At 36.6% G+C, this 26456-nt stretch overlaps 1 protein-coding gene across 5 annotated transcripts in view; it reads left to right on the forward strand.

Annotated features, from left to right (window-relative positions):
* The first annotated feature begins 2165 nt into the window (after window positions 1-2165).
* The window catches only part of RRAGB (Ras related GTP binding B), a 31409-nt gene continuing 7118 nt past the window's right edge, over window positions 2166-26456 (forward strand). The window contains exons 1-7 of one of the 5 annotated variants that reach the window (XM_047765156.1): window positions 2180-2836; window positions 3655-3688; window positions 6398-6497; window positions 10802-10885; window positions 12754-12820; window positions 23059-23281; window positions 25736-25831. In XM_047765156.1, coding sequence (XP_047621112.1) covers window positions 2745-2836; window positions 3655-3688; window positions 6398-6497; window positions 10802-10885; window positions 12754-12820; window positions 23059-23281; window positions 25736-25831 — 696 coding nt within the window. In that variant the 5' untranslated portion in view covers window positions 2180-2744. Of the gene's footprint in view, window positions 2837-3654; window positions 3689-6397; window positions 6498-10801; window positions 10886-12753; window positions 12821-23058; window positions 23282-25735; window positions 25832-26456 lie in introns of all 5 variants that reach the window. The other 4 variants (XM_047765158.1, XM_047765159.1, XM_047765160.1 and 1 more) reach the window with 4 other exon arrangements.

The following is a 26456-nucleotide window of genomic DNA, read 5'->3' on the forward strand; positions in this document are numbered from 1 at the left end:
TAGCAGCAATAAGAATAAGGAAGTGCACAGAGATTGTAGAAATGGACTAATGAGAACTGAAGAATGTTCAGCACATAACTCTGTCCAAACCCCTGCACCAAGAGACTTGCTAGGCCCCAAGGATGACCCCAGTTCCCCATTGATCCCACACCTGACCCCTGTTAAAAAGCCTACCTGAGAAATTTCAACATCTCAAGGAGAATTTACTGTTTGTTCTGGCCTCATGATAGGCCCTTGACCTACTTTTCTCAGAGCATTTACACAAAAAAAGCTTACAGTCGTGAATATGTATCTCCTACAACTCAAAAATGTCTTTCTGAAAGCCATTCCTTTGAAACATATTCACCAAGAAGAATAGGTGAGGGAGATTAAGCAGTACAAACTTCCAGTTGCAAAAAATTGAGTCATGGGTATTACATGTACAGTGTGTGGAAGATAGTAAGTAACTATGTAATAATATCATATGTATATGATATATATGTGACATATCATAACTGGACTTACCATGAGATCATTTTGAAATGCACAGAAACAGTTTTATAATAGGAACTAACGTAGTGTTGGAGGTCAATTATAATTAAAAACAACAAATTCATTCAAAAGGTCAATTATAATTAAAAACAACCAAATTCATTAAAAAGATCAAATTACCAGAGGCAGGGGGTGAAGGCAGTCAAAAGATACAAACTTTCAGTTAAAAGTACTAGGGATGTAATGTACAACATAAGAAATATAATCAAATAATTATGATTAAAATTATAATTACCACTGCTGAATGTTTACATGTAAATTAAGAGAGTTAATTTTAAGAATTCTCATGACAAGAAAAAAATTGTCTTCTATTTCCTTAATTTGGTACCTATATGAGATGATAGAAAGATGTTCACAAAACTTAATTGTGATAATTATTTCATGATTTATGTAAGTCAAATCATTAGGCTGTACACCTTAAACTTACCCAGGGCTGTGTGTCAATTACATCTGAATAAAACTGGAAGAAAAAAATAGTAAAATGACTTCCTGGTTCGAGACTCAGGGTCTTTCACCACACGGGGAACCTAAAACAAGAGCTGGTTTGACAGGAGGTAGTAGAGAGGAGGGAGGAGATTTAGCAAGTGATAGGGTCAGAATAGAATGAATTTTTCTTGAAGCATGTCATTTGTGGTAAGAAAGGATCATATAACATGGCAAATAGGAAAGTCTGAGGGCAAGAGCACACCTTGTTTCTGCTCAGTTTCCCTCCCTTCCTTCTTTTCTTCCCTGCCTTTTCTTCTTCCATCTGTCCTTCCTTCTCGCCCTCCTCCCTCCAGTCCTTCTTTCTTTACAAGGAAAATATACTATATATATATATGTGTGTACACATACATATACACACACACACTGTATATAGTGTATATAGTGTATATATATATACACAATATATACTGTATATATATACTATATATAAAATATTACATATATAGTTCAAAAGGGATTACGATGAAAAGCAATAGTCGGCTCACTAGATCCCCTGCTCCTCTCCAGAAGCAACCCCTTTGAACTACTCTAGCTGTTTTTTTCTTATAGTCTCTACATCTAAATAGGGTATTTATATGCCTACCAGTGGTCCTTCAGTCATCAGCTCTAGGCTTTGTCTATTGACTTCTTACCATGCTGTGTAATTTGTTTTCCTTTAAGTTTTAAACAAGTGGAAAGTGTAAATCCTAAAATTCCTGATGAATCCCTGGTCCCAGCAATAATTTTTATTGTGCACTATGTGGAAGACACAGTTATAATCACTTCGGATGTATTAACTCATTTAATTACAAGTTCAGCCACAGGAAGAGGACTAATAATAAAAACAGGAAAACAAAGACAAAAAACAGGGAGAAAAGGCAATGTTGTGCCTTCCCCACTGAAAATCGTTAAGGGTGAAATAGTTGGGGGGGGGAGCTAGATTTGAAGCACTGAAATTGCAACCAGCTCCTTTAATTCTCCACGTGGGAGGGCAGCGGGGCCAAGTGGACCACAAGTACAGCCCCTTCAGGTTGGCAGCGCCCTGCGGTGCCACTGGCTTAGCAAGAGCCGGGGCCAAGTGAGACAGGAGGCACTCTGTCTTTCTCCCCGCAGTCTCTATGGTACTCTTCCCAGTCTACCCGCCCCTAGGGAAGCGGCAAGTCACGTGACAGGCTCCGGGTTTACGGCAGGTGCCCACGTGATCCTGTCCTGCAGTGGGGTGGCTGTGGTGAGGTACCTGCGCTCCTGAAGGGCGGGCGGTTAGGTCGTATCCGCCGCAGCCGCCGGCGGACTCTGCCGAGCGGCCAGGCTCAGGAACCACAAGCTGGCTGAAACATTCATCGCTTAGTGCTTTCAGCACGGGTCTGCTCTTTCTGCCACCTCCGCCTTTCTCGTCCCCACCTCTTTGCGGGTGAAGTCCCCTTTGGGTTTCGAGACCTTGAGGCCTGAGGCCCAAACTGGAGACGAACCCCCTTCCCCCGTCCCTCCTTCCCTCTCATCCTCCATCTCTTCCTTTGCACCACTGAATCACAGCCTTTGAGCCGGCCAGCTCTGAGGTGGCTTGAGGCCAAGTTCGGGGCGCTAAAGGTAACGGTGGGGATAGCAGCCCCCCAGTGGACAAGGCGGAGGCAAGAATATAGGAGGCCTAAGGGCCGCCGGCGACGCTAATAGGCGGCCGAGGGGGTGAACAAGGGGAAAAAAGGAGAGTACTGCGGATTTAGAAGGGACTGGAAAGGACTTGTTGCACGATGGAAGAATCTGACTCTGAGAAAAAGATGGAGAAAGAGAATGTGGGGCCGAGAATGGATCCTCCCATAGGGGAACCAGAAGGATCGCTTGGGTGGGTGAAGGGTATTATGTCAAACCTGGAGGGGGGAGGGAGCGTTCTAACTAAAGAAAATACAGTGAATTAGAATATTTCACCCGTGATAAATTGTTTTGACGCTTCGATTTACCAGTAAGGTTGCTTTTGGTGGTTGGATAAACTGGCAAGAGGACTGATTGCTAACTGGTCAGAAACAACCCTTGGGACATGCCTGAATATCACTCTGGGGAGGGGAAGTTCAGAATTGCTTTGAATTATCAATAAAGAAGATTTGACATCATCATGTTGAGGATTAGACTAGGAATAGGGTTGGCATTTCATGGGCAGAGATCAGTTCCTTGGGAGTGCTTTTTGTGCCAATTTGTACAAATTTGAGATTTGTATTTTATATACTTTGTGCCTTTGATGAGTGAAATATTGCTTGGAAGAACAGATGAAAGACTAAAGATTTTTTTTTAAATATACTGACTTTTTAAAAAGGTATTCAAATATGACAATATTGTTTGATTTATTACAGCATTTGTAATTATTCTTTGATAAATTTCTTAAGATGATGAAAAAATTAATCTTGAATTTTAGTGACATTTATATTTCTAAATCCATCTTCCTAGTAGCTATCTCCTGAGCATGTAATTAGGGGAGACAAAGCATAAACCCAGTTTTATAATTTAGGAAAATCAGGGCCTCTACCTAACTGAGGTTCCCCACATAGCTGTACTCAGCTGTTGTGCTATAAATGTCTCCTTTGCACCTCCACATTTTTTAGTATCTCTTTAATTCCTATTTCTAAGGCACCTGGATTATGGACTCTGTCTTTTGGTTTATATCTACAGATGGGTGCTACCAAACACAGCCATGAAGAAGAAGGTAAGATGCGTTAGGTACATCAGAAACATAAAGGTAAAGGTAAGAAGTTACTGTTTAGAAAATATATTTGTGATGCATATTTGCCATCTTTCCTGACTATTGGAGGAACCTTCTACATGTTCTCCCTGAGTCTTGTTCCTTTCTTTGCTATCAGGTTTAATTTTTCTAATATATAAATCTGAGTCATTTACATCCTTAACTTTTTATATTCCTGAAGCCCATAGAATACAATCCAAGTGGCTTCATCTCATGGAATGCCCTTTAAAAATCTATTCCTGGCTGAACCATCTGCCACACCTATGCATCTCATCATAGCCATGCAGAATCTGTTTTTCTCTAAGTTTACAAATTAATTTACATTTTGTGCAAGCCATATACACACACTACACAGACTTCTGCCTGCACATTTATGATAACCCCTACTCACATGTTACCACAATAAGGTTTTATATGAATTCCTCAAATGGAATTGAACACTCCGTCTCATGCACTCTTATGGTACTGTGCTCCGCCTTGGAGTTTAGGAAGAATCGATAGGAGCACAGCTCTAGAGCAAATTCCTGAACATTTTGGGCTTTCAGGTTCTTCCTTTGTAAAACGGTAATGTTACCTACCTCATAGGATTGTTATGAAGTTTAAATGAGCAAATGTAGGTAGAGCACTTAGATTAGTACTTAATACAGTCAGCCTTGATAAGTTTTTCATAAGCTATTAAAGTAATATTTTTAAATTAAAAAATAAAATCCCATTAAAAAGAATAAAATATTGCCACTTGCAGCAATATAGATAGCCCTGGAGAATATTATGCTTTGTGAAATAAGAGAAAGAAAAATACTATATGATGTCACTTACATGTGGAATCTAAAAAATAATACAACTGACTCTATATAGAAACTATAAACAGACTCATACATAAAAAAACCAAACATGGTTATGAAAGGGGAGAGGAAGAAGTCAGGGACTAATTAGGTGTATGAGATTAACAGAAACTCTATACACAAACTAGATAAGCAACAAAGATTTACTATGTGGCATAGTATATCTTGTAATAACCTATAATGGAATATAATTTGTGAAGTAAAAATAACCTATAATAGAATATAATCTGCAAGAAAAAGTAGCACTATGCTGTATACCCGAAGCTAGCACAATATTGTAAATCAGCTATACTTCAATTAACAGACAAAATGTACTATATTTAGCCTTAACTCTGTGTAATAATTCAGTTATGTAATTTCAGTTTGCTAAGAAAATGTTCTTGATGAGCCTGTCTAAAGTTTCTATCAATAGGGACAGCTAAAAATACCAGAAATTTGTGTGTGATTAGAAATAAAAATATTTTTTTCTTATAACTTTAGACTAGCTCCTCAGGAATATTTCTTTAGTGAGATAGAATTTAAATAGCTAAATAGTTAGATTAAATTGAGCTTGAGGGCAGAACATTTTTATTAATACTCCCTATATTTGTAATTAGAACTTTTTATAAAATATCTTGGAATAGAAGATAGAACATACACCCCCTTATTTGAAAAGCAAGGTAATTGGAACTATATTTCATAAAATTTAAGTTAGAAAAGGCTCTTAAAAGTTACCTCACCCAATTCCCTCCTAGTACAAGAATCTACAGGATCTTTGATAGGTGTTTTTCTGTCTTGTTAAATGCTGTCATTGACAAGAAGGTATGTACCTTTACCCTTTCCATTGGACAATTCTCAATGTTAAAAAATTGCTTTGTTTTGATAGTTTGCTCATTCATGTTAGGCACTGAAGACTCAAAGGGGATTCTCCCTGCCATTCAAGAGCTCAGAGTCTTGTGACAGACCAAACACAAAAAAAAAATTAGATAAGTATAAGGAATTGTGGTCTTTGTAGTGTCTTAAGAGTGCCATAGGAGGACATAAGTGAAACACACCAAAGCCAGCCTAGGGCATTGTGATCAGAGAAGGGTCTTGAGATGATTACTCACCCAAGTCTTGAAGAATAAGTGGAGCTTAGCTGAAGGAAGAAAAGGGAGTGGAAAGTTACTGGCAGAGAGTGTAGCAGGAAAGAAAGACTTTGGGCTCCTTGGGTACCTTGAGCAATCAAAGGGGCTATAAGCAGTTCAGTACACTATGACTAGATTCTACAAGTTCCAGGCTAGGAGGCTCAGAAGATAAGGGGAGAGGAATAGATAAGCCAGATCAAGGAGGGTCTTGAACATAATTTAAATACTTGATCCTGTAGGTGGTAGGACACTTTTGAAAAGAAAAAAAAAGAGTAATTAATGGACCAAAATTATGAAGGTAAGTAGAAGAGATGAGATCAAGGGCAGAGGTGGTGAGTTTGACCCTGAGCAGGAGGAAGAGCTATCAACTAATCTGAAATATCCTGCCACGTAGTTCAGCACACAAAACATTAGATTATGAGAATTTCTTCTCAACTTGGTATTTCTCTAACATAATTCTGAATGTATGATAGTATATATTAATAGCATAATAAATTCATTGTGATTCTATCACCAAGAAAAATGTGTGACTTATGATAGGTAAGTGTCTGGCCTTTGGAATTCTTGGTACCTCTGCATTCACCATTGCTGGGGTAGCTAGTTAGTTATGATATCCACACCAGGTTGTTAGCACTGCCACTTTAGTACAGGAAAGAAGTAGATTCCTTTAGACTTATTTGCTCGTGATTGCTGACTCCTTTCTTTTTTTCCCATTTTGTCCTTAGGTACTGTTGATGGGTAAAAGTGGGTCTGGTAAGACCAGCATGAGGTCTATTATCTTTGCAAATTATATTGCAAGAGACACACGTCGCCTTGGTGCAACAAGTAAGATGTTTTGTCTTATTGTAAAGTCAGGTGATCTTAACTGTTAATAATCTGCATAACACACTTGGTTGCAGTAACTTGGGGATGCAGAGATTGACAGATTTGTTTTTGAGCATGTTTCCCTTTTTTCATTCCTTCTCAGAGGGATGTGACCTAATTCTGGTTACTACCACTTGCTCTCTTGGGGAGGTTCTTTCCTTTCTAGATTGCTTACCAAGTGGGATACCCTTGTTCAAATTCTCTTTTATCCTGCTCTTCCTCAAACAAGCATAGAGGCCCTTTTGTTTGTTCATTTTGCAAGGGGGGGGATTTTTTTTTTAACTCTTATTATTTAAAGGAAAATTAATTACTAGGTATTAACAAGCATAGCAATAAAACCTAAGTTTTTTTTAAAGCAGTAGTTAATCATAGTCCTCATTAAAGGGTAAATTGCTTGGGTTGGGGGGCTGTCTGAGGGAGTTACCCAGACCTGTACTCTGTTGCTTCTCTTTCTGGATACACAATAGAAGTTCTAATTGGAGTTCTAGCTTTGACTTGAAAAATGTTTCATCACCCTTTATGGTTTGAATATTAAATCTGGCTTCTTAGTATAGGCTGCCTGGGCTGCCATGGCTGCCAATTCAGTGGGTCTATGCTCCTGGGAGACCCTTTCTGACTTTAGGCTATAATGCCATTTCATTTTGTAGCATTCAAGCATTTCTGGATTCTTCCTTGGTCCTTAGCCTCTAGGTGATGAAACCATTGCCCTACCTGGCTTTCAAATTTTCCTGATCTGGGTTGCTCACATCTTGAACACTTAGAGACAAGACACCCACTACTTCATAAGGTATCTCACTTTGGTTGTAAGAAAGACAGACACTTTAAAACACCCGATGTTCCAGATCCTAGGATACAAAAGAGAAGGAAACTTCATTTCTGTTCTTAAAGTGCTTGGAGTGTAGTATAAACTCATAATTGGGAAAGCTTTAAAGTTATTTTTTAGTTAAAACCCTGAGTCTATTACCCTTTATTTCTGTTAGTTGGTACCCTTTCTGTTCTCTTGAGCCCCTACAAATATTATAGTATAATTAGTGTTTTAATCCTAGCCATCCCTTGCCTCCTAAATCTTATCTTCCTTAAGTTAAATATCTCCACTTTCTCCATCTATTCCTTATTTGACACCATTTCAAAGCACTTTTAAGGACTTGTTTGAATGTGTCTGTAAGTGCTGAAACTTGAATGATGATGTGCTCTAATCAGGGCAGAGTAGAACTGTTATATCTCTTGTTCTGGACATCACACTGCTTTAGTACAGTCTAGCCCCTATTCTCCTTTTGTGGAGTGGCCTTCATTATATTTAGTCATACTAAAAAAAATTCCTTTTCACATATATTTTTATTAAAACATATGCCCTCCTTCTGATCCTTGTGCAGTTAATATTTTGAATCTAAGAATAAATGCTTATCTCTATTAAATTCTTTGGTTTTATTTGTTTTGCCCATGATATATTGTGAAATCCAGCTCAAGTTACTATCTCACTGGGCCTTAGTTTCCTTATCCATAGAAAAAGGATTGGATCCTATTTTAATTTTAGCTATTCTCTCATCTGATATGTTAGCTGTCCTTTCTAGCTTTGTGCAATTTATACATTTGATAAGTATCTCATCTAGTTTTAAACTAAGTCATTTATCAAAAATTTTGGTCAGGGAACAGGGTCCTATGGCTTTTTATGCCTCAAGAGACTTTCTTCTAGATAGTACCTGTCCAAACTTCTCTGTGTTTTGATTTGTTAGTTTTTCTGTTCTTCCAAGTTTAATATCTGGACCTAATAGTCCTACAGTTTCAGCAGATTAAAGGAAGTTAATGTTTCTGGTATGCTATTTTATTTACTTTAATTTTCATATTAACTTCATTTTGATAGATGAAGAAAGTACAATCTAGAAATTAAGCTCACTCAGCTAGTAAGTGTTAGAGTTAGAATGTTAATCTATGTTCCTGCTTTATTCATTATGGTACAGCCGCAGCTCCTGGCAGACTTCTTTCTCTCGATGTTCTAAATTCCACACATTTTATTGCAGTACATTTTTATAGTCCAATTAATACTTCTGTTTTTAGCTAAGCAGTGGAATTGATTGACTACTTTAAGTCTGGTGAATAGTCTTGCAGCCCAAATTTCAGATCTAGCCAAGCTCCTTAAAATAGTTTTGAAATAATCTAGCAGCTTCATTTAAAAGTTATGAGTAGAATATTGCAACATATATGAACCCTATATATTAAAGCCGGCCATTTATTTAACAGGTGTTTCTCTGGAGCTTCCTATGAATGGACAGGGCACTTGACCTTAATAATATTTCAAGTGGGACCTTTATTGATAATGCTTTGTTAGTAATTACTATATTTCTTAAAGGTAGTAAAAGTATACTTTAAAATATTATGTTGACCTTAATGCTTTAATGTATCATTAGCTAGTTTGTCATTGCTGAAGAAAGGTCTGGGTTCTACTGTTAAAGTTAGAGATTAATTAAAAATATCTATAGTGTATTAATTTTTATTTACTATTCCTTTTTATACAGTTACTGATTTTCTTTAAAAGTAGTAAGAGTATTTAATCTAAAATATTATATCGCTTTAATGTTTTAGTATTTTTCTAGTTTGTCATTGCTGAAAAAAAGTCCAGTTTCATTTTGTTAAACTTAAAGTGTACTGTGTTTTGAAATTTGAAGTAAGGATACAGAATGATGGTATAATTAATTTATTAGGGGGCTGTTAAAACACGTTTGATGGAATAGTAAACTTGTCAATAAAATTGATTATGAAATATTTTAGTATTAAACACTGTTGACAGCTCCAAGATTCCAGAAATCTACCTTCTCAAAATTCTCTGTTCCCTTGGCTTTAATTTAATGCTTTATTACCCTGGTTTTATTCCTTTATCTTTAACCCTCCTTCCCTTCTTAAAAAAGAGTTATTTTCTTCTTTCTGCCCCGTAAGTGTATGTGATTTCCCAAAGCTCTGTTCTTGATTCTTTTCAGTTGCTACTACAACAGCAGGACAGGAAGACTAGGAGAGCCAGAGGGCCCTACAGGAGACATGAGACTAAAGAGGGAAGCAGAAATTGGGGTTAGCTTATAAAGTGCCTGATATGCCAAGTCAAGTAGTTTAAAGCGAGGGTAGAGGGCAGCCCCTAGAGAATTTCAAACAGAAAGGTAATATGACCAGATTTCATTATTTTTAATTTTCAATTTTAATTACAAAAGTAATACTTGTGAAAAATTCAAACATTACGGAAGGGTAGAAAGTCTACTCCTTCCCTCATTTTCAGGCCTATTTCCTAGGGACAACTACCATTAGTAATTTGAAGTTATCCTTCTGGTCTTTTTTTCCCTGGGCGTATACAGTCATACATACACAGAGACTTTTTTTTTTCTTTTTAAATAAGAATGGAATAATATATGCATGGTAGATCATTATATTTGTAATATGGAGGGTAGGGTGGAAGGAGGCAAGGGTAGAAACAGGTTGACAAATTAGGAAACTGTTTTTAGTAGACCAGGTAAGAGATCATGGGGCCTTAACTTAGGTTAGGGTGGTGGTAGTGGATATGGTGAAAAGCAAATGGATGTGGGATATATTTAAGAGGTAGAGTCAGTAGGACTTGCTGGTAGGTTTGGGGAGAATGATGGGGAAAAGAGTACACTCAAGGTTTTAGTTTTGGCGACTGGTTAAATTCTCTGAGTTAGGGAAGATGGAAAGAGGAAGATTTTGTGGAAAGAATGGGGAGATGATGACTTATATTTAGATAAATTGAGTTTGGGATACTTGTGGTTTATGCAAGTGAAGATATCCAATATATGATTCAGAAAGTGAAGACAGATACATATTTATGGATTATCAGTATCCAAGTGGTAAAATAAAATAATATGAATTGATTAGCTTGCCTGGGGGAAGAATACGTATAAGAGTTGGTGGCCAAAGATGGTATCCTGAAGAGACTCCAGCATTTAAGGGACAGAAAGAAGAATAGGAGCCTGTAAAGAAGGATCTGCCAGAGAGGTTATAGGTATGCTAGCAGAGGCCAAGAGAAAAGAATATTTTGAGAAGAGAGTAGTCAACAGTGTCATGCTGCAGAAAGTAAGAGAAGGACTAAAAAGTCCATTGGATTTGGTAATGGGGCCATTGGTCACTTGATGAGAACAATTTCTATGATATGGGAGTAGAAACCAGATTTCTATCCCATGTGCTCCATATCTAAACAGTCACTGAATCCTGTCACTTCGTTATTGTCTTTCCCTTTCTCAGTAGTACTTCTTTCCATTTTTTTTTAGTACTAGACCGTTTACATAGTCTTCAAATTAATAGCAGTTTGAGCACCTACTCTCTCGTAGACTCTGTTGGAAATACAAAGACATGTAAGATATGATTCCTTTTCCAAGGAGGGGAAACTAAAGGGGAGAAGGGAAGTAGTTTGAGCACCTACTACGTGCCAGGCACTTTATGTATGATAACTCCTTTAATCCTCACAATAATCCTGTGAGGTCAATAGTATACCTCCCATCTCTTTTTAATAGAAAAGGAATAATACACAGAGGTTAAGTGGCTTATCCAAGGTCACACAGAGAGGTAGAGCCAATGTTTGAATTAAGAACTGTCTGACTCTAATGTCCATTTTTTAAAAATAATGCTTTGTTGCTTATGATCTACTTTTTAAGAAGATAAAATTGCACAAAAGTTAGATAGCAATCTATTTAAACATCTTCAAGATAGTCATAGAAGAAACACCACTGTGTGATTAACTATCACATATATTATAAAGATGATAATTACCAGACTTTGAGAAATTTTCAGGATAAGAATTTTCATTATTCTTCCTTGTGATTTTTAGTGCCTGGCAGAGAGTAGATGCTTAATAAATGTTTAAATGAATTCAGAGGGAGTGATGATGGTTAAGTGGGGGTGGTCAGGTAGAGCTTTTAGAGAAGTTGGGAGCTGGGTCTTAGGAGATGAATCTAACTTTGGAAGAAAAGTGGGGAGGACTTTATAGGGCAGATGAACAGAGTAGGCAAAGTATAGGGTGGGAAGGGAAGAGTAAGGCAGAGGTCGCAAACAGGCAGCCTGTATGCTGGATATGGCCTGTAGATGTGTTTCGTTTGGCCTGTGCAGTGTTTTAGAAAAACTGAAATTTGTTATAAATTTCCATAAAAATCTGGATTTCCTTCTACTATTGAAAATTTTAAAGATCTGGTAATCCTGAGCCCACGTTTCTACATGGCAAATGAACTACCCACTCCATCATTCCCTGGGGTGGATGTTTACTCTCCATACATGATCAACTTTGCTCTTGTACGTTTACTGGCCTGGCTCCTATTAGCAAGTTTGCGACCCCTGATGTAAGGTATGTTGGGGGTTGGGGAGGTAGAGGGCTTTGGGAGTCCTATGAATAAACCAAATTGGACTGGAGCAAAAGGCTTTATTAATGTCAGTCATCGGGGAACATAAAGGTAGATTTGAAGCCAAATTCTGAAGGACCTTGAATGCCCTCCCCCCATAGGCATGGAGGAGCCATTGAAAGTTTTTCGAATGGGGAGTGACATGTTCAAAGTAGTGTTAAGAAGATGAACCTGGCAGTAGCCTATAGGGTGAAATAAAGTGAATAAGACTTCTTGGTGGAAGATAATTATAGAGCTACTGTAGTGATGTAGGCTTGAGAAGGTAAGGGCCTTCTTTAATGTTAGTGGCAGTTTGTAAAACAAGGAGTGGAACTGAGAGAGATTAGAAAGCAATAGCAATGAACTGAATGTGGACAGAGGAGTCAAAAATGACCCCCTCAAAAATGGGAAAATGGTAGGGTCATTAGCTGAAATAAGTAAATCAGTAGAGGGAGTGAATGTTTTATGTTTGTCTTGTATTTGATTTTTGTTGTCATTTTAAAACTTTTTTTTGTGAAGGATGTTGGTGGGTCAGAAAAGAGCTATTAAATGGGCCATGTCTCTGTCTTAAATGTTGAAATTTTAACAGTATTATAATTGGAGATTGTTTCTGCTCTAAGCACTAAACTACTAAAAAGTAAAATGACTTACACAAGAGCCAGTTCTATAGCTCAGAGTAGTTTAGGTGCCCACCTTGCCACTAAACCATACTACTAAGCTGAAAGTCACCTTGTAGCTTTGAGCATTTCACTCCACTTTGGTTCTTCTAAATCCCATGGGTTTGTGCTTTGCTTATTTTGAATTTCACCTTGCATGCTGCAATTACTAGATTTGTCATGTTTGTCTTCCAGTTGATGTAGAACATTCTCATGTTCGATTTCTGGGAAACCTGGTATTGAACCTGTGGGATTGTGGTGGGTAAGTACCATCTGTGTAATTGTTTGTGAGGCCAATAGCAGTAATCTAGTATAATGAGCACAGAGAATGCACCAGAGTAACTATCATTTGATATAAATACATTAGATAGAAGTTACTTCAGAATTGACACTTAAATAAAGATATCTGACTTTTATGTTAATTGTGAAAATGCCATCTATACGTGACATGTTTAAGCAGCATTAACACAAGCCGTACCTAGGTGTGTATAGTATGGGGTAGATTATCCTTCTCTATTTCAGATGAAATTAGGTTTCCATCTCAGATGGCCTAACACCAGTGTTGAGCTCTTAACTGTCAAACCATGCTACCTTATTCTTTGTTTTTTTTATAATTATCTCCAGGCAGTCTAAGCACTGTAGATTAAACCTAAGTTTGTATCCTCCAGCTGAGTTTTCCACTGTTGAAGGAATAGGAGACAGTTTTTCCTCTCATGGCCAAAACACTTCCAGAATAGCCTATCACAAATATACATTCACTGTGCTTGGGTGCAGGTATTGCTCCCTACCCTATGGAAAGGCGCTCCCTACCATGTGGTGTACTTGTACTTGCATTTCTGTGCTGAAGCAGCAACATGTAGTGCACAGTGGTTAGGATCCTAAGCTGTGGAGTTAGATTGGGGTTTGTATCTCAGCTCTGTTAGCTGTGTTACCTTGAATAGATCATTTAAACTCTTTGAGCTGTAGTTCCTTTGTCTGCACAATAGGAATAATGATGGTACCAATTCATAAGGTTGTTTTGATGATTAAGATTATATATTTTACACAATCATATATATTTTATATATCATATATCAAAGTGCCTTACAAAACAAATAAATACCATTCTTAGCTCAGTGTCCCCCAGCTCCATTTATAGAGCCAGCCATGGAGTAGGTGTTCAATGTAAATTTGTTGAAAGATTAGCAAATAAGAAAATGACTTCATTATTGCTAGCAGATGGATCACTTAACATCTGAGCAGCTTTTTCCATGCAAATCCTTCCTTGGTATCATTGCTTCCAATTCTGTAATCCGTGTCAAGAAATTAGTTCAAATACCTTACTTTTAGGCACTAAGATGTTACTGTCTTTTTTACAGATAAATCAGCTGAAGTCCAATGAGATTATGAATCTCCAAGGTCACACAGCTAATTAATAGCCAAGTATAGGACTAAAAGCCAGGTTGATGATTTTTTTATAAGAACTGCTATTTATTGAGAGCATGCCATATGCCAGGTTTCACGCTAGATTCTTTCCCATAGGACAGAAAATCCATTGATTTTTTTTCAGGTTAGACTCCAGAAATTTAGAAAATTAAATTGACCAGAATCCCCCACCCCATTTCATTGAATATTCTACTTTTACAGAAATCTGTTCAACATTCACTCAGTGAACATGAACTTATGTACGATAAAGTGAGCAAAGCACTGAAAGTTATACTGCAGTAGATTAATATACACAGTATTTGGTGGGTATGACAGAAAACGTCATAATACATATAATTTTTTTCTTTCCTTCTTTATTCTGATTTTTAAATTTATTTTTTGTTTAGGTAACATTGGTTTATAACATCATATAAGCTTCATGTGTACAACATTATATTTCTACTTCTGTATACCCTAAAACATGCTCACCACCAAAAATTTCCTTTTTATCCATTAGCATACAGTTGGTCTCCTTTACCCTTTAGGCCTTCCCCTATCCCTTTCCCTCTGATAGCCTCTACTCTATTCTCTATATCTGTAGGTTTGTTTTTGTTTGGATTTATTTTGTTTATTATTTGTTTTTATATTCCATGGAAGAATGAAATCATATGATACTTGTCTTTGTTCATATCACTTATTTCACTTAGCATAATAGCCTCAAGATCCATTATATGTATAGATACCACATTTTTTTTCATCTCTTCATGGGCAATTAGGTCATTTCCAAAATGTGGCTATTGTAAGTAATGCCACAGTAAACATAGGAGTGCATGTATCTTTTCATATTAGTGTTTTCATATTCTTTGAACAAATACTCAGAAGTTGGTTAGCTGGATCATAGTCTTGATTTTTTGTGGACTCCATATTTTTCTATAGTCGCTGCAGCAATTTACATTTCTACAAACAGCATATGAAGGTTCCCTTTTCTCATATCCTCTCCAGCACTTGTTATTTCTTGCCTTTTTGATAATAGCCAATCTAAAAAGCGTGAGATGATACATTATCATGGTTTAGACTTATATTTTCCTAGTAATTAGTGACATGGAACTTTTTTTCATGTGCCTGTTGGTCATCTGTATATCTTCTTGAAAAATGTCTGTTCAGCTCCTCTGTGCATTTGTTAATGAGGTTGTTTGTTTTATTGTTGATGAGTTTCGTGAATTCTTTACATGTTTTGGATATTAAACCCTTATCTGATCTGTGATTTGCATATGTTTTCCCATTCATGGATTATCATTTTTGTTTTGTTGATAGTTGCTTTTACTGTGCAGAAGCTTTTTAGTTTGATGTAGTCTCATTTGTCTATTTTTGCTTTTGTTTCCTTTACCCGAGGAGACATATCTAGAAAGATATTGCTAAGATTGATGTCAAAGAGCATACTGCCTATGTTTTCTTCAGTGGCTTCAAATCTTTAATAATATTGAAGTCTTTATACCATTTTCAGTTAACTTTTGTGTATGGTATAAAATATTATTCTTTACTTTTTTGAATGTCACATTTTTTCCCCCAACACCATTTATTGAAGAGACTATTCTTTCTCCATTGTATATTCTTGATTCTTTGTCATAAATTTCCATATATCCATGTGTTTATTTCTGGGCTCACAGTTCTTCTCCACTGATCTATGTCTCTTTTTCTGCCATGCAGTTTTGATTACTGTGGTTTTGTAGTATATTTTGATTACTGTGGTTTTGTAGTGTATTTTGAAATCAGGGAATGTTATGCCTCCAGCTTTTTTCTTTTTTTCAGAATTGTTCTGGTTATTTGGGGTCTATGTTTCCATAAAAATGTTAGGATTATTTGTTCTATTTTTGTGAAAAATGTTTTTGGAATTTTGATAGGGATTGCATTCAATTTGTATATTGCTTTGAGAAGTAGAAATATATATATATATATATATATATATATATATATATATATATATATATGTAGCTTTTAAGGGCTGCATTCATGGCATATGGAAGTTCCCAGGCTATGGGTCAAATCAGAGCTACAGCTGCCAGCCTACGCCACAGCCACAGCAATGCAGAATCCGAGCCATGTCTTCAACCCACACCAAAGCTCACAGCAATGTCGGATCCTTAACCCACTGAACAAGGCCAGGGATCAAACCTGCATCCTCATGGATCCTAAGTAGGTTCGTTAACTGCTGAGGCACTAAGGGAACTCCCAGTTTGCTAATGTTTTGCTGAGAATTTTTGCATTTATGAGCATCAGAGATATTGGCTTGTAATTTTCTTTTTTTGTGTGTATTTGTTTTATCTGGTTTTGGTATCAGGGTGATGTTGGCCTCATAAAATGAATTAGGAAGTGTTCCCGTCTCTTCAGTTTTTTGAAGTAGTTGGAGAAGGTTAGGTATTAAATCTTCCTTGAATGTTTGGTAGAATTCATCTGTGAAGCCATCTGGTCCTGGACTTTGTTTTTGGTAGCTTTTTGATTACTGTTTCAGCATCTCCTAGTGATCAGTCTATTAAGATTGTTTATTTCTTCGTGGTTCAGTCTTAGAAGGTTGTATGGTTCTAAGAATTTTTCCATTTCTTCTAGGTTGTCCAGTTCGTTTGAATATAGCTGTTCATACTATTCTCTTATAATCCTTTGTATGTCAGTGATATCTGCTGTTATTCTCCTCTTTTTGATTTTTTAATCAGTTTTCTCTCTTTTTTTTCCTTAGTGAATCTAGGTAAGGTATAATATTTCATTTAAGGCCACTGTTTCCTACACTTAAGACCAACTGTCTGGCTGATCTATCCATTGATATAAGTGAGGTATCAGTGTTAAATTTCTCTGCTATTACCATGTTGCTGTCAATTTGTTTCATGTTGCTATCAGTTTCTTTATATCTGTTAATAATTGCTTTAGAGGAGTTCCCGTCGTGGTGCAGTGGTTAATGAATCCGATTAGGAACCATGAGGTTGCGGGTTCGGTCCCTGGCCTTGCTCAGTGGGTTAAGGATCCGGCGTTGCCGTGAGCTGTGGTGTAGGTTGCAGACGCGGCTCGGATCTGGTGTTGCTGTGGCTGTGGCGTAGGCCGGTGGCTACAGCTCCGATTCAACCCCTAGCCTGGGAACCTCCATATGCCGCGGGAGCGGCCCAAAAAATAGCAACAACAACAACAACAATAACAACAACAGAAGACAAAAAAAAATTGCTTTAGATATTTTGCTGCTAACATATTAATCACTATTATGTCATTCTTATTTCTTGTTACCTTTTTTGCTTGAGGTCCATCTTGTCTGATATGAGTATGGCTACAACCACTTTCTTTTGGCAGACATTTGCTTAGAATATCATATTCCATCCCTTTACTTTTAACCTATAGTGCTGAGGTAAATCTCCTGGAGGCAGCGCAGAGTTGGATCTTGTTTTATAACCTCTCCAGCTACTCTGTCTTTTGATAAGTGAATTCTCTTCACATTTTGGATGATGATTGATGAATGAAGACTTAGTATGTCATTTTATCTTTTGTTTTCTTCTTACTCCATATCTCCATTGTTTCTTTTTCCTTGTGTTTCTACCATTTTTGTTTATTTATTTTCTGTTATTTTTCTCAGCTTCTCTTTTGTATGTTTTGTGCCTCTGTTCTAGATTTGTTTTGTAATTATCCTGAAGTTAGTATCAAATGTCACATACAAAATAGTCCTTTTGTGTTTTTGTGATCTTGAATTATCCTTTTTTATGTCATGAGTTTGTTACCAAATTGAAGTAGCTGTAGTTATTTTTTTTCTGCAATTTCTCCTCTTTTAACATTTATGCTATAATAATGTGTTTCAAATCTATTCTGATAAAGAGTTGCACTATTCCAGATTCTGTCTCTCTGTTTATCACCTTAGTTACTCCAAGTTTTGTGTACTTTTCTATTTTTGTTTCTGGCTTAAGAGCTCTTTTCAATATTTCTTGTAAGGCAGGGCTAGTGTTGATGAACTCCCTCAACTTTTGCTTGTCAAGGGAAGTATTTCTTTCTCCTTCATTTTTGAATAATAAATTCAGTGGCTACATTATTCTTGGGTGACAGTTTTTAATCTGCTATTTTGATGTCATTGTGTTCCCTCCTGAATTGTGGCGTTTCTGCTAAGAAATCTGCTGATGGCCTAATGTGAGTTCCTTTGTAGCTTGCCATTTTTTTTGTCCCTCACTGCCTTCAAAATTTTTTCTATGTCATAGACTTTTGACGGTTTTAATATAATGTTCCTGGAGATCTTTTTCCATTGAGGTAATTATATGATCTATAATTTCTTGAACTTGTATATCCAATTCCTTCCACATGTTTGGGAAGTTCTCATCAATTATTTATATAAATAAACTCTCTGCTCCCTTTTCCATCTGAATGTCCATTATACTAATGATGCCCTTTCTAAAAGAGTCAGATAGCTCTCATAGAATTTCCTCATTTTGCATCCTATTTTTCTTTCCTTACTTGTACCATTTCTAGATTTCTGTTATCACACTTACTAATTCTCTCTTACATATGGTCTGCTTTATTTCCAGTGCATTCTTCATCACAATTATTGGGATTTTGAGGTCCAGAATTTGTTCAATTATTTTTTAGAGTTTCAGTCTTTTTGGTATAACATTCCTATTTATTAATTTTATTCCTGAGCTCATTAGAAGTAGCTTTCTGAGTTTTCTTGTACTTTGTTGAGTTTCTTTATGACAACTCTTTTAAACTCTCTATCAGTTATCGCATTATTCCATGACTGTAAGTTTGGCTTCTGGAGAATTGTCAAAGAGTGATCTGCCTGTGTTTTCCTCTAAGAGTTTTATAGTATCTGGTCATATTTTTAGGTATTTAATCCATTTTAAGTTTATTTTTGTGTATGGTGTTAAAGTGTTCTAATTTCATTCTTTTACATGTAGCTGTCCAGTTTTCACAGCACAGTTTATTGAAGAGACTATCTTTTCTCCATTGCATATTCTTGCTTCCATTGTCATAAATTAATTAACTATAGGTGCCTGGATTTACTTCTGGCCTTTCTATCCTCTTCCATTGATCAGTGTTTCTGTTTCCTTGCAGCCATGGCATGTGGAATTTCCTGGGCAAGGGATCAAACCTGTGCCACAGCAGCGACCTGACAAGGGATCAAAACTGTGCCACAGCAGCAACCTGAGCGACTGCACTGACAATGCCAGATACTGTACCCACAGATTCACAGAGGAACTCCTATATTTCTATTTTTGTGCCAGTACCATACTGTTTTGGTGACTGTAGCTTTGTAGTATAGTCTGGAGTCAGGGAGCCTGATTCTTCTAGCTTCATTTATCTTTCTCAGGATTTCTTTCCCTACTTGGTGTCTTTTGTGTTTCCATACAAATTTAAAATTTTTTTGTTTTACTCTGAAAAATGCCATGGTAATTTGGTAGGGATTGTGTCAAATCTGTAGATTCCCTTGGATAGTGTAATTATTTTGACCATATTGATTCTTCCAATTCAAGAGCATAATATCTTTCCATCTCTTTGTGTCATCTTTTCTTTCTTTCATCAATGTCTTGTACTTTTCAGGGTACAGATCTTTTGCCTATTTAGGTATGTTTATACCTAGCTATTTTATTTTCTTTGTGGTGATGATAAATGGGATTGCTTCCTTAATTTCTGTTTCTGATCCTTCATTACTATATAGGAGTGTAAGAGATTTCTGTGTATTAATTTTGTATTGGGAAACTCTACCAAATTCATTGATGAAATCTAATAGTTTGCTGGTAGCATATTTGGTATTTTCTATGCATGGTATCATGTTATCTGTCAACAGTGATAGTTTACTTCTTTTCCAGTGTGGATTTCTTTTATTTCTTATACTTTTATGATTGCTGTGGCTAAGATTTCCAAAACTATATTGAATAAAAGTGGCAAATGCATTCAGTTTTTCACCAGTGAAAAAGATGTTCACTTTGGGTTTGTCACATTTTGCCTATATTATGTTGTGGTAGGTTCTCTCTATGCCTACTGTCTGGACAGTTTTTATCATACACGATTGTTGAATTTTAAAGTCTATTTTGTCTTTATGAGTATTGCTACTCCAGTTTTCTTTTGATTTCCATTTTCTTGGAATATTTTTTTCCATCCCCTCACTTTCAGTCTGTATGTGTCCCTAGATCTCAAGTGGGTATCTTGTACACAACATACATACAGGTCTTGTTTTTGTATGCATTCACCCAGTCTATATCTATGATTGGAGCCATTTAAGGTAATTGTTGATGTGTGTATTTTTATTGCCATTTTGTTAATTGTTTAGGATTTGTATTTGTAGGTCTTTTTTCTTCCTCTCCTCTTTTGTTCTCTTGATGACTGTCTTTAGTGTTGTGTTTGGATTGCTTTGTGTGTGTGTGTGTGTACCTATTATAAATTTTTGTTTGTGGTTATACTGTGAGGTTTTGATACAGCAGTCTATATATTCACTAGATTGTTTTAAGTTGTTGTTCTCTTAATTTCAGATGCATTTCCAAGATCCTCCATTCGTTCTCTTCTTTCATGATTGCTGGTTTTGATACATTTGTGTATGGATTACTTCCTACCTTTACTGTATATTTAACTTTACTGATGACCCTTCTCATTTGTAATTTTCTTGTTTCTAGATGTGACATTTTCTTTTCTGCCTTGAGTAGTTCCTTTAGTATTTGTTGTAAAGCTGGTTTGTCAGTGCTGAATTCTTAGCTTTTCCTTGTTGGTAAAGCTTTTGATTTCTCCATCTACTTGCTAGGTAGAGTATACGTGATTGTAGGTTTTTCCTTTTTCTCAATTTAGGTTTTTCCTTTCATCACTTTAAATATATGGCCACTCTCTTCTGGTCTGCAGGAATCCTGAAGAAAAATCAGCTGTGAGAATTATGAGTAATCCCTTCTATGTTATTTGTTGATTTTCCCTTGTTGCTTTTAATATTTTTTTCTTTGTCTTTAATTTTTGTCATTTTGATTTATAGGGGTCTTGGCGTGTTCCTCCTTGGGTTTATTCTATATTGTATTCTCTGCACTTCCTGGACTTGAGTGTGTAATTCCTCTCCCATATTTGGGAAGCTATAATGTCTTCAAATGTTTTCTCAGGCCCCTTCTCTCTCTCTTCTCCTTCCTAGGAGAATTGTCATTTTCTTTTTGCAGTACAGTGTTATTGTGAATCTTCATGTTACTTCCTCTGCCAGAGCATGTGAAGTGGGACCAGTTAGAATCCTTTTTTTTAATTTTTTTTAAAAAAATTTTTAAGATTTTTATTTTTTCTGTTAGAGTAGATTTACAATGTTCTGTCAATTTCTGGTGTACAGCAGAGTGACCCAGTTATACATATACATTCTTTTTCTCACATTATCCTCCATCATGTTCCATCACAAGTGACTAGATATATTTCCCTGTGCTATACAGAAGGATCTCATTGCTTATCCACTCCAAATGCAATTTTGCATCTACTAACCCAAACTCCCAGTTCATCCCCCTCCCTTCCTCTCCCTCCCCCTCCCTCTTGACAACCACGAGTCTGTACTCCATGTCCATGAGTTCGTTTCTCTTCTAGATAGGTTCATTTGTGCCATGTATTAGATTCCAGATGTAAGTGAGACGGTATTTGTCTTCCTCTTTCTGACTTCGCTTAGTATGAGAGTCTCTAGTTCCATCCAGGTTCCTGCAAAATGGCATTATTTTGTTCTTTTTTATGGCCGAGTAGTATTCTATTACGTATATATATATATCTCATCTTCTTAATTCATTCAACTATCTATGGACATTTAGGTTATTTACATGTCTTGGCTATTGTGAACATAGGGGTTCATGTATCTTTTTCAGTGAAAGTTTTGTATGGATATATGCCCAGGAGTGAAATTGCTGGGTCATATGGTAGTTCTATATTTAGTTTTATGAGGTACCTCCATACTGTTTTCCATAGTAGTTATACCAATGTAAATTCCCACCAACAGTGAAGGAGGGTACCCTTTTCTCCACACCCTCCCCAGCATTTGTTATTTGTTGACTTGTTAATGATGGCCATTCTGACTGGTGTGAAGTAGCACCTCATTGTAGTTTTGATTTGCATTTCTCTAATAGTTAGTGATGTTGAGCATTTTTTCATATGCCTGTTGGCCATCTGTATGTCTTTTTGGAGAAATATCTATTCGGGTCTTCTGCCCATTTTTTCATTTGGGTTGTTGTTTTTTTTGCTGTTGCATTATATAAGTTACTTAGAGATTAAGCCCTTGTCAGTGGCATCATTTGAAATTACAAGCTTTGCAGTTCCTGTCGTGGTGCAGTGGTTAATGAATCTGACTAGGAACCATGAGGTTGTGGGTTTGGTCCCTGGCCTTGCTTAATGGGTTAAGGATCTGGCATTGCTGTGAGTTGTGGTGTAGGTTGCAACACAGCTCCGATCCCATGTTACTGTGGCTCTGGCGTAGGTTGGCAGCTACAGCTCCGATTAGACCCCTAGCCTGGGAACCTCCATATTGCCGAGGGAGTGGCCCTAGAAAAGGCAAAAAGACAAAAAAAATTAACAAAAGAAATCACAAGCTTTTGCACAGCAAAGGAAACCATAAAAAAAAAAAAGACAACCTACAGAATGGTAGAAAATAATTTCAATAGAGGCCTTTTCTTTCTATGTAGGTGGCACTATTGCACAAGTTTTTGGTTTCTCTTACCTGAGCTGCCTCTGGTTATATTTGAGAGTTGGCTCTTCTTACCCTTCACTGCCTCTGCCAGAGGCATGCGCCCTCATTATCACTTCTTGTGCTTTCAGGGTCTTAGAAGTTAATTAAGTATAAAGGCGGGAGGTGGATAGCATGTAAGACAGAGTGGATAGCATGTGTAAAGGCCCCTTGATGGATAGACCATGGGCTGCTAGAACTGAGGGACGTCAAAGTATGTTTAGAACACAAAGAAGGAGGGCAAAAGGTGGTGCAAGGTGGCTCAAGAAGTAAGAATTTGAGGCTAGTCCAATCTGCTATCATTTACCCTTTCATTTGAAGCCTTAGAATTATCTTTCACATTGATTGAGCCAACTAAAGAGATCCTAAGTAGGTGTGATTACATGATGACTTGCTTACTACTGAGATTTTTTTTTTCTTGCTAGACAGGACACCTTCATGGAAAATTATTTCACAAGCCAGCGAGACAACATCTTCCGAAATGTGGAGGTTCTAATTTATGTCTTTGATGTGGAAAGCCGTGAACTGGAAAAGGACATGCACTATTACCAATCATGCCTAGAGGCCATTCTGCAGAACTCTCCAGATGCCAAAATCTTTTGCCTGGTACACAAAATGGATCTGGTACAGGAGGATCAACGAGACCTGGTAAGAAATGGAAAGGGTGATGCGCCAAATGGCTGATATGCTTTGTAAACTTCTTTTGTAGAGGTATAGGTAAATTTGTATCATTCTCTTTTCAGGAAAAAACTCTCAGCTTAAACTTTCAAAATAAAGAGCTGTCATTTGTTTTTGAAACCATTTACAAATAAATGTTCCCTGGTAAGGGAAAGATAATATTTACTTAGCAAATAATTTTCAAAATAAGCAAGGATCCTGACCATGTGCTATCACTAAGCAGCTTTATATATTTTTAAAATATATTTGCTGCCCATGTTTTAGCATCTTTCAGAACAGGCAGTTATTGTCAAGGCTAGAAGACCCTCCAGGGGTGAGATGAAGAAAGGTCATCACTGTCACTAGATTGACTTAGAAAACTATTACACACCAATTCCAGTGCCAACTACACTGTGTTAGGCACAATGCCAAGGCCCTCATAATTGCACTGATATGATATATTTATCTTCTTTTCTAGAATGGGAGTTAGTATGCATAAATTTAAACCAGAAAAGACACAGTAGAAAGGGCAAAATCCTAGAAAGGGCAAACTCCTATGAGATCCCATGACTGATGAGTCACAAATATAGTCTAGCATTAGTTTGCTCAATATAAAATAAGAGGATTGGATTTTCAAGTCTAAGTTGAAAGAGAAGATTCTCTATTTCCAAGGGCAAAAATGAGCAAAACAGTTTTAGAATATGCCAATGATGTAGAATAATACAGTTCCTCTTTGTTTGGAGCCTCAGAATCTAATATCCCCTTTACTTAAGAATTTTTTTGGTAATAGCTATCTATGGTCAGGAATACTTTTTTGCATAATTAGTTACAGGATTGCCTTCAGTGTTCTAGTGTTTGGGTATGTTTTGGTGTTTCTAGGTTAGCTTACATGTTTTCAAAAACCAGTTGAGAGGGTTCTGTATTTGACTCTGAAAAGGACTTTTGAGAGTCTATTCTTTTTAGTTCCTCTCCCTGTCACTAAGTATTAATTCTGTTTTAATTGAGCAGAAAATTCTGTATGTAGCTTGGTTCTTGGGATTTTGAGGGCTCTGTTATTATTATGATTTTCTGTATGTTTCCTTGGCCCAATTGGCAACAACAACATAAAAATCTAGAGCGTTCCAACAAATGACCTCCTTAAGAATTTTCTAATTACTTCCAATTTTTAGTGATCAACTTATTGTTTTCTATATTCTTATATAAATACCCTCAAAGATATGTTGATGTTCTTTGTGGGATTTTAAAATTACTTAAGAAAAGTATACTCTATTTCATTAAAGATTCAGATTTGGAAGTTTTGGAATAAAATGGCTAGGGTGCTTCCCTAAATACCAATTTCAAGCAAGATGGGTATTTCCCTCTGTGTGTGTATTAGGATTCTTCAGAGACACAGAACCAATAAATGTGTGTGCGTGCATGTGTGTGTGTGTGTTTAAAGAGAGAGAGACACAGAAAATGAAAGACTGATTAATTTTAAGGAATTGACTCATGATTGTGGAGGCTGGCAAGTCTGAAATACGCAGGTCTGCAGAGCAGGCTGATACTCTGGAGACCCACGTTAAGAGTAGATATTGCAGCTTGATCAAGTTAGAAGGCAGTCTGACAAGTGAAGTTCTCTCTTCCTGGGGAACAACAGTCTTTTTCTCAAGACCTTCAACTGATTGCATAAAGCCTCATACTATGGAAGAGGATCTGCTTTCCTCACAGTCTACTGATTTAAATATTAATTGCGTCTAAAAAATACCATCATAGCAACAGCTACAGTTGGTGTTTAACCAAATGTTTGGGTACTATGGCCTAGCCAAGTTGATACATAAAATTAACCATCTCAGTGTGAACACGCACTACAAGCCCAGTCCTGGAAAATATCTGTGTATATATCTATATTTGTATAAATAAGTATTTTTCCATGTATATTTGGGCATATATACATAGATACATAGCCAAGGAGAATAGATATTTGTGTGCCAGAGGTTATTATATCTATATAGCCAAATAAATACAGTATATACAGAAATAGTATTATGAGCATATGCATATGTGTATGAGAGAGAATGATATCTACAAAAGTTGAAATATTTTGAATTTTAAAATCTTCTTGGTATGTCTGTCTTAAAATGACCCAGATTGGGTGATTTGGAATATTAGATATATTTGATTATGATTCCTCTGTATAGTACATTTTATTTTCTAACATAGTGCTTTCAGTGAGTACTCAGAACAAGCAGCACAATCCTGAAGAATTCTAGAAGCTGTTGCACTTTCAGACCTGACCTGAAATCATTTCTGCCACCCTAGTCTATGAAGTAATACACACAGTTAAAAGTTCTTCTGAGGAAAGATGAAATGCCCTATCTAAAATATGCTGAAATGTTAGACCTGAGATTTTACTATGAAAGAGAAAAGCTATTATATGCTGATCAGTATGTTGGTCTTTTTCTTCAGATTTTTAAAGAACGGGAAGAAGATCTGAGGCGTTTGTCTCGCCCATTGGAATGCTCTTGCTTCCGAACATCTATCTGGGATGAAACTCTCTACAAGGTGTGTATATTTCTCTGAGTTCTCTCATTTCAAGAGCATGAAAAAAGCCAGAAGGGTATTAATCAAAACAAAAAGATTTTAAACTCCTTCATAGCCATCTAGATGTATTGAACTAAAAGAAATAATCTATAATAAATTGTTTGAAAAATATCCAAAAATATCTCTTAAGGTTAATTAAGAGATTTTGGATTTGATCTTAGATTGGGTCGGCATACCTACCAAATCACAATGAATTAGCCCAGTTTGGTCATGATTAATTTGATACAAATCTTCATAACAGTAGAGATTTCACTGGCCATCATCCATTTTGACCTATTCTGGTCTCGATGCTGATTGGAACTGTGTCTAATATTCAGGTACCTCTACAGGATGTAAGCTAGTCTACCTTAGTTTGGATGGCAATAGAAAATCAATACTTAGGGGAGATATTGGAGAAGGGAGTCTTAGAATGAGACATGTTATTCCTAGATTATGATAGCTTCAACTTTCATGCCAAATTGGAGACTTAGCATTCTTTCAACCAGAGATTGTTCGCATTGCTGAAATAGGTACCACACTGCTTGCAGTAGTCATAAAGGTTACAGCAATAGCTGTGTTAGAGATGAAGCTAAAATTACCTTATTGG

This window comes from Phacochoerus africanus, chromosome X (assembly GCF_016906955.1).
Source record: "Phacochoerus africanus isolate WHEZ1 chromosome X, ROS_Pafr_v1, whole genome shotgun sequence".
NCBI lineage: Eukaryota > Metazoa > Chordata > Mammalia > Artiodactyla > Suidae > Phacochoerus > Phacochoerus africanus.